General features: G+C 45.9%; 1 protein-coding gene across 1 annotated transcript in view; it reads right to left on the bottom strand.

The window, feature by feature from the left end:
• Window positions 1-5,941, bottom strand: part of G6PD (glucose-6-phosphate dehydrogenase) — a 32,781-nt gene extending 26,840 nt beyond the window's left edge. Inside the window, exon 1 of the mRNA XM_018561822.1 lies at window positions 5,835-5,941. Within this exon, the coding sequence (XP_018417324.1) occupies window positions 5,835-5,856 (22 nt within the window). The 5' untranslated portion in view covers window positions 5,857-5,941. The remainder of the gene's footprint in view (window positions 1-5,834) is intronic.
• Between the last annotated feature and the right edge of the window lie 2,508 nt (window positions 5,942-8,449).

Below are 8,449 nucleotides of genomic sequence, written 5' to 3' on the forward strand. Positions count from 1 at the left end.
TTTCTTTTAAATAAATATTAATGTCATTTTTTTGGTATCTATCTACCAGTAGCTGCCTCATTTCCCACCCTCGGCTTATATGCGGGTCAATACTTTTTCCCAGTTTTTTGTGGTAAAATTAGGTACCTCGGCTTATATTCGGGTCAATACTTTTTCCCAGTTTTTTTTGCTAAAATTAGGTACCTCGGCTTATATTCGGGACGGCTTATACTCGAGTATATACGGATCCTTTGTGACCCCTAAACGTTTGTTGTTTTTTTACCACGATGCACGTCAATAAATAGACGTATTTTGCAAATTTGGAGTGCCGGTATCTCTGCTTTAGCTCACGATTGTTACGGCTGCCACCCGTTGACTACTGCAGCACCCAATTCTTGAAGGGATTCACGCGGTCAGGAGTGCGATGGGACCATGGACTATCTACAGAAGCCAGAGCGCTTGTATGTAAACAGCCATCGCTGTCATTTTTTACAGTTTCCCCACTCTGGGCTGGGCGCCACGCATGAGTGGGGGCAGGGAGGGACGTTTTAGGACGCCCATCCGCTCCTACAAGGCTCCCGTCCAGCCATTTAGGAACGGCCAATGGATGGGAGGTGGATAAAGCCCCCCAGATTGATATAATTCCTGTAAGCAGAGACCCTGTAGAATAAAATGATGACAGTTGCAAATTTTTATGTCGGATGATATGAGTGCAACTCTTTATCAAACTCAAAATGTCAGCAAAAAATACACTTAAGGTAATTTTAGTGCACGAAAACAAAATATAATACGGTACCCGTTTTTCTTGTAAAATCTAAAAGATGCTGTTGTGCCGAGTAAATAGATACCCAACATGCCAAGCTTAAAAATTGTGTGCGTTCATAAAATGGCCAAAAACTACGGTATAAAAAATACGGTATTCCTTATTGTCCATGAATATAATAACTGTGAATATTGGCCCTAGAATTATTACTCTTAAGTTGGCACACGCAGCGATACCTGGAATATGTGGCACGGTTGTTGGTTTTGTATGTAGGCACATGCAACGCGGGATACTTTTTTGGGGGGGAGGTTTTTAAATTCTTTTTTTTCCCACTGCTATCAACTAGGGAGCTGACAAGCCCCTTATGTGAAAGCACATTTGAGGTGACAGGCACTCTTTAAGGTGACATTAGGAGTTCATAGACCCTTAATGTCACCTTTTTACAGCCCATTGAAGTTGATTAAGCACAGATCGTGCTCCATCAGCTTCTTAGCTGGCTTTTCTCGCCAGGAAATGACAGCTCAGAAACCAGATATGATGCAATCAGCGTCGCTTCTGATTTAATTCAGTGTGGAGGGGATCAGGGAACCAATGTTTGCTGGTCTCTCTCCCTGCTACCTGCCAAGATCCAGGGTGGGCATGGGCAAGGCAGGGGGTGTCGGGCAGTACATCGTCGTCTTCACAAGCCACCCAAATCACTTCTAGTGTAAAGCCGACAGTCGACTTTACACCGGTAAACACTCCTATCTGTTTACAGGGGCCCACTGCTGGCGATGTATGGCATATATCAGTGGCAGGGAAAGGGTTAAAGTGTCCATCTGTCTTTTTTACAGGAAACATCGAGTTTCACAATTGATTACACAACAGATCTGGAAGAAATATACAAAGCTCGTCTATTATCAAACTTTCACCAGTCACTTCCTCTTAATATTAAACTTTCACCTGTCTCTTCCTCTCCTATTATCAAACTTTCACCAGTCTCTTCCTCTCCTATTATCACACTTTCACCCGTCTCTTCCTCTCCTATTATCACACTTTCACCCGTCTCTTCATCTCCTATTATCAAACTTTCACCTGTCTCCTGTCTCTTCCTCTCCTATTATCAAACTTTCACCAGTCTCTTCCTCTCCTATTATCACACTTTCACCCGTCTCTTCCTCTCCTATTATCACACTTTCACCCGTCTCTTCCTCTCCTATTATCACACTTTCACCGGACTCTTCCTCTCCTATAATCAAACTTTCACCGGACTCTTCCTTTCTTATTATCAAACTTTCACCCGTCTCTTCTCTCCTATTATGAAACTTTCACCAGCCTCTCCCTCTCTTATTATCAAACTTTCACCAGTCTCTTCTCTCCTATTATCAAACTTGCCTATTATCAATCTTTCATCAGTCACTTCCTCTTGTTAATAATATTTCACCAAACTCTTCCTCTCCTATTATCAAACTTTCACCGAAAAAAACTATCTTTTTAACACTCTAACTAAAGCATGGTGGCCTTCCCCAACCCCCCACCATCAAACCACCCCCACACTTACCTAAATCATGGGGTGCCTCTTCACTAGAAGAGGCACCCTCTTCCATCTATTCACTGGATCTGTAAATGAACACACTACAAGTCCTATCTGCCACCGTGTCAGAGGGAGTCAGCAGAGTGTCCAGCAGCAGGGTAGTGACACCAGCACATTTGTAGTTCAATCATTACTTCCTCCAGCCCCATAACAGAAGGTTCCTACCTCCATACACACCTGGGGATGAGCAAAAGCAATTCAAGAGCCTGTGCACTGCACCCCATGATGCGCTAATTGAGCTTGCAATGCTCTGCAGGCCCCAATGCAAAAATGTAACAAGTGCACATTTCACATCTTAGCATTGTTGGTGCATTTATTATTTTTTTTCAAAAAGGTGGCCTATGGCTTTCACTTTGTTTTCTGAGATCATGTAAGAGGGACTCGTAGACTTGCCAAGCAGGTTTTCTGATCCTCCATTCCTCCTGGCAAATGCCAAAGTCACCAGTCTGAGCCTGACACCTATGTGCACAACTCCCAGGGGATGACTGGGAAACATTTGGCCAAGGGTTGGGGGATTGAAGCAAACCCAACCAATCGGTCCATTCATGGTTGGGGCAAATTTCTGTGGGCTACCATAAAAGTGTGCCATGGTGCCACAGTCATTAGTGGGAATGGTAAAAATGGGCGTTCCTAAAGGACGTGGTTTATTGGGATGTGCCTTTTTACTTCTCCGAGCACCGACTCATGCCCTTCCATCACATGACATGTCAGAACCGCAAAAAAATACAAAAAGACTTCGCTCACCTAGCCTCTGTTGTGATCATGTGACTGCAGATGCCAATATGACCACCACCCATACATATGCCCTCCTGCCCAGTCCTCCTCTGGCAACTCCTAACACCCACAAACACTTCTCTAAAAAACAGTTGTGAAAGAAACATGGTGGCTGCCAATGTTGACCTTGTTCTGAAAATGACGCTGCCAGGCCGTCCCTGGCTTCACTGCTTTCTGAGTTCCTGAAAGGAAAACCTGTATACAGATCAGCAGACTCAGGGATATATTGGGGTTGCCACTGCTGATATCCTGTGGAAAATGCAAGTTGGCTGGCTGTAATGCAGCAGCGTACATCAGAAGACATATAAGGCCGACCATACACTATACAATCTGATTGTACAATCTCTTTAAATCTACCATCACCAGGGATGCAACAACAAGGAAGAGAGCCCCCCCCCTGAAATGATGGCAGATCGCTAATTCTTCCTTTGCTATCTGCTGTCTTGTGTAGTGTTCTGACAGCTGCTGCCGTCAGGAAAAAAAAAAAGGCATAGGAACTAATAGCTAGATTGCTATTGGCTAGTTCAATTTGCAATAGCAAGCTGACTATTGCACCCGCCCACTGCTGCTGTCAGTCAGCAGAGGTGGACCTGATGGAGAACTTCAGGTACACCTCTGCTGATTGACAGCAGCAGTGGGCGGGTGCAATAACTAGTCTGCTATTGGCTATTGCAAAGTGAAATAGCCAATAGCAATCTAGCTATTAGTTCCTATGCCTTTTTTTCCCCTCTTTTTCTGACTGCCGGCGGCCCCGATGTCAGAAAAAAACCAGACAGCATGGCAAGGTTTACTCTGCTAGATCTCTTTTAGATCTAGCAACAAGAATGTAGTACAAGGGCCCGCCTGGTTGGATAGTTAGGTAGGTCCTCACAATACCCACTTTGTTCATTGTGGAGAAATTGTATGGTCAGATTGTAACGTGTATTGTGACCCTAAAGGAGATTGTACAAACAGAATGTATAGTGTATTGCTAGCTTAGCCATGGACTATGTGTGAATTTTGCATTCATTATCCATCCTTGTGGAAGAAGTGCTTGCAGTAAAATTGCATATAAAGCCAAACCTTTTTTTCTTTTCAGATTGGGTAGAAGAGAACAGCATTTGTTGTACAACCAGCACAGGAAGTAAAATGAAATCTTCCTGATGGGACACAGAGAAAAAAAAAACCTGTGACCAAGCTACAAATATTCACATACAAGAATATTTCTGTATTTTTTACAAACAGTAACTCCTTGTTCGTTCGGGATTCAGCGATGTAGCAGCTGGCACCGTGCGTTCAGGGGCAGGAGGGGACATGGCGGTGCATTGAAGTCAATGGCACCGCAGCCATCCCCCCCCCCCCCACCTGCAATGCGATTGCCCGCACCCGGAACGCAGGCACAGTAGTGTTTGCGTTCCGGTCCAGTGCGATCTGCAAAAATCTTGCAGCATTTTTGCAGGTCGCACTGGACTGGAACGCAGACACAAATCTGCCTGCGTTCCGCGTGCAGGCTATTGCACTGCAGGCAGGAGGCGTGTCTGCGGTGCCATTGACTTTAATGCACCGCCCACTCCCACTCCTGAACACAGGGAGCCGGCCGGCCTGCGTTCCAGAAACCGAACGCTCTGGAACGCAGACTTTGTGGCGTGAACCGGCCCTTAAAACTACAGTCCTTGTATAAGCCAGCTCAGCTCCCCCTCTCAGCAGTGACTGAGCAGTTTTCCAAACCCTAATGAAAACACAGAGCAGGTACTCTGGCATGAGCTGAGGATAAATTGATCCACAGTGCCTGTAGCTACAGAGGTCAGCAAGGGATTATTCTAAAACTCTTTAACTGCTTGTTAAAAATATTTTAATGCTTGAATATCCCTAGCCTGGTTACAGGTTCACTTCAAGGACACCTACAGTGTGATCAAAGTGCACTGATGTGAACAGCACCGTTATGAGCAACGATACATGTCTCCGCACACACATTGGTGCAATTTCTAAAAGTGGCATAGGTTGCCATGGCACAGCCATGACATCAGGGTAGGTATATGGGAGATGTGACAAAGGCTGCCATGGCACAGCCATGACATCAGGGTAGGTATATGGGAGATGTGACAAAGGCTGCCATGGCACAGCCATGACATCAGGGTAGGTATATAGGAGATGTGACACAGGCTGCCATGGCACAGACGTGTGACACCAGGGTAGGTATATAGGAGATGTGACACAGGCCGCCATGGCACAGACGTGTGACACCAGGGTAGGTATATGCGAGATGTGACAAAAGGCTGCCATGGCACAGACATGTGACATTAGGGTAGGTATATGGGAGATGTGACAAAGGCTGCCCTGGCACAGACGTGTGACACCAGGGTAGGTATATGGGAAATGTGACAAAGGCTCCCATGATACAGACATGTGACACCGGGTAGGTATATGGGAGATGTGACAAAGGCTGCCATGGCACAGACATGTGACATGAGGGTAGGTATAGGGGAGATGTGACAAAGGCTATCATGGCACAGACATGTGACATTAGGGGAGGTATATGCGAGATGTGACAAAAGGCTGCCATGGCACAGACATGTGACATTAGGTTATGTATATAGTAGTATGGATAGCCAGTTCTATAGGAATAGGATTCTGGAAGGGTAGCCCTGTACCAGACTATAACACACAATACATATATAGACTAGCGTTACATAAAGGGAGCTGGATGATTCTTCAGCTACAATGGATGGAAAGGAGGCGTGTGAGGTCCCTCCCCCTCTCACTCACCAACACTGGCTCTGCTCCCCATTTCTGCCCACCTTGGTCGGCTCCTCCCATCCCGTTCAATCCTCCATCCAATCACTGGCCGCGCCTGACGCTGGTAGGCGGGGAGTTAAAGGTGACAGGCGATCGAACAGAGCTCGCGCCTCCTGCATGGACCAATCAACACTCACGTCAGAGACAAGCGCCCAATCAGGAGAAAACATCCAAGCTCTCAGGAGAGTGTCTCACGTCATGTGACGCATCACCGGCGCACCGGAAGATGGCGCTTACTAGCCAGCCCCACTTCCGTCCAAAGTTGTGGGCCGAAGCCTGCCCCTTTTCCGGAGTTCTCCAGCCTACTCACCGCCCAGAAAAAGTCCCTGGGTGACTACGTCATGCAGCTGGGAAGTAACCCGGAAGAAAGAGGAAAAACATCTGCGGGGAAGTTGTTGTTAAGAGCCCAGGTAGTGTGGCTTTTTTCCTGCATCTCAGCTACACACCACTGACTACACCCAGGAGGTGAGTAAAAGCGAGGGACTGCATAGAGCTCTCTCTGTGACAGGTGCTCTCATCTAAGTTGTCAGGATTCTCTAAGTGGGGGGGAGGATGGAGTACCGAACTAGAAGTCCCAGCATCTAGACTATCTATAGCACACACTATTCAAGTGTTATCCTGTCCTGAATTGTTTCAGGCCTGTACACTTAGGCAGAGGGCACTTAAGATGGGAAAACGACCTTTACTATCAGCAGCCAATTAACTCAGTGATGTTTATTTTGCTAATGCACTGTGTATAAAAAACAATTGCCCCTTGTGTTTCAAAGTATTTTTATTAACCGCTTGCTGCTGGCCCTTTATAAATATTACATTGTTAGGCAGGGATGGATTCCCAATCATGTGATCGCTGTAACAGCAAGCCTTATTGATCATATGATCAGGGGCCCGTCCTTGGTTCACGATCGTAAATGGTGACCTGGAACTGTGAGCGCGCTTCCAGCACAAAACAGTAGACGCATATATATGGTGGCTTGGCTTCAAAGGCCTTTTCGGGGGCTAATGGTTAAAGGAGAACTATGAGGTGAGTGCTTTTCACTCACCTCATAGTTCTAGCCGACCTGTGACAATGAGACTGTCACAGGTCGGCTCCGTAGATCGGGAGGTGAGCGAACACATACCGGGTTCGCTCACCTCTCGATCCTGTCACGGCTCTCTGCCGTGACAGGGGGAGGGGCTGGATTCCCCTCTCCCCGCTCCGATCTGTCAGCACTGACTGGCGGAACGGATGGGGGAGGGGGCGGGTACAGCTGGCTCTGCCTCTAGATATGCAGAGCCAGCTGTCACTCACGCAGTTTGTGTCCTCCCGTTACCCTAAGGAGAACTATGGGGAAAAACAGTGACCCCATAGTTCTCCTTTAAAGTTCAAATCAGCTAAATGTGTTCCAGGGGCATCGAAACAAACTGAGGGAAAAAGTGTATTTTTCCTTTTACAACCAAATTGGGATAACACCAACTTCATATTTATTATTATTATACAGGATTTATATTGCGCCAACACTTTGCGCAGCGCTTTACAATATAAGGAAGACATTACAATCACAATACAATTCAAGACAAGATGGTAAAGAGGGCTTACAATCTAAAAGGGAGGGGCAAGTGATACATGAGGAGTTAGCTGTGTGGGGATGAGTTGTTTGAGAATGTGATGGTTTAGTGGTTAGGTTGAGGTGATATTTGTTACATCTTCCCGTTCACACAGCGTAACTTAAAAAAAAATATGGAAAAATGGTTGTAATTTTTACTTGTGTTTTAGTCCCTTTTTAAAAAGCCTACCTAGTTTCCCTTTCTATGTAACCTTAAGGTGGGGGCTGGGGATGCAACGATATAACGGCTGCCGAAACATATCGGCTGAAAATGGCACTTTTGGCTAAATGCCGAAAGTGCAATTTTCCTGCCGCTACATCGGCGCATACCTGCTTTCTATTCCTCCCCGCTGCTCTATGTCCCAGCGGGGAGGAGAAAAAGTGAGAGTCGGCCGAGCGCTGCAGGAGAAGAGCGCTGTGAGTGGCCGGTGTCTCTCCTACCACACCGCTCAGTCGCCTATCACAGTTCGGCAGAGCGGTGTGTGGGCGGAGACAGGCCGCGCTGTCACAGGAGGCTGGGTTCTCCTCCCGCACTGATCGCTCAGCCTCCTGTGACAGCGTGTCAGAGAGGAGAGCGACAGCAAACACTCAGCGATTAGTGACATGATTGAGGACATGGTATGGTTACTATATCCTCAATTATGAATGAATGGGAAGTGAACTACATCACCTGTTCATTCATAATTGTGGTTATAGTAAACACACTATGTTCTCATGTTATTAATGAACAGGAACACGCAGTATAGAGGACTCCTGTTCATTGATAACAGGGGATACAGAAAAAGAGATTGAGGACTTTGTGTTCTCAATCTCTTTTTCTATTTTAAAAGGGAAATATCAGGGGTCTGTTTAGACTCCTAATAGTTCCCTGCAGCCCCTAAAAGTAATGTAAAAAAATAAAAATATTTAATAAAAAATGAATTAATAAATATAAAAAGTTTATAAATAAAAATAAAATATTGAAAATTTTTACAAAAAAACATTTTTGGTTTCGGCCTGCCA

The sequence above is a fragment of the Nanorana parkeri genome, unplaced genomic scaffold (assembly GCF_000935625.1).
Source record: "Nanorana parkeri isolate BGI_ZX_2015 unplaced genomic scaffold, ASM93562v1 scaffold547, whole genome shotgun sequence".
Taxonomy (NCBI): domain Eukaryota; kingdom Metazoa; phylum Chordata; class Amphibia; order Anura; family Dicroglossidae; genus Nanorana; species Nanorana parkeri.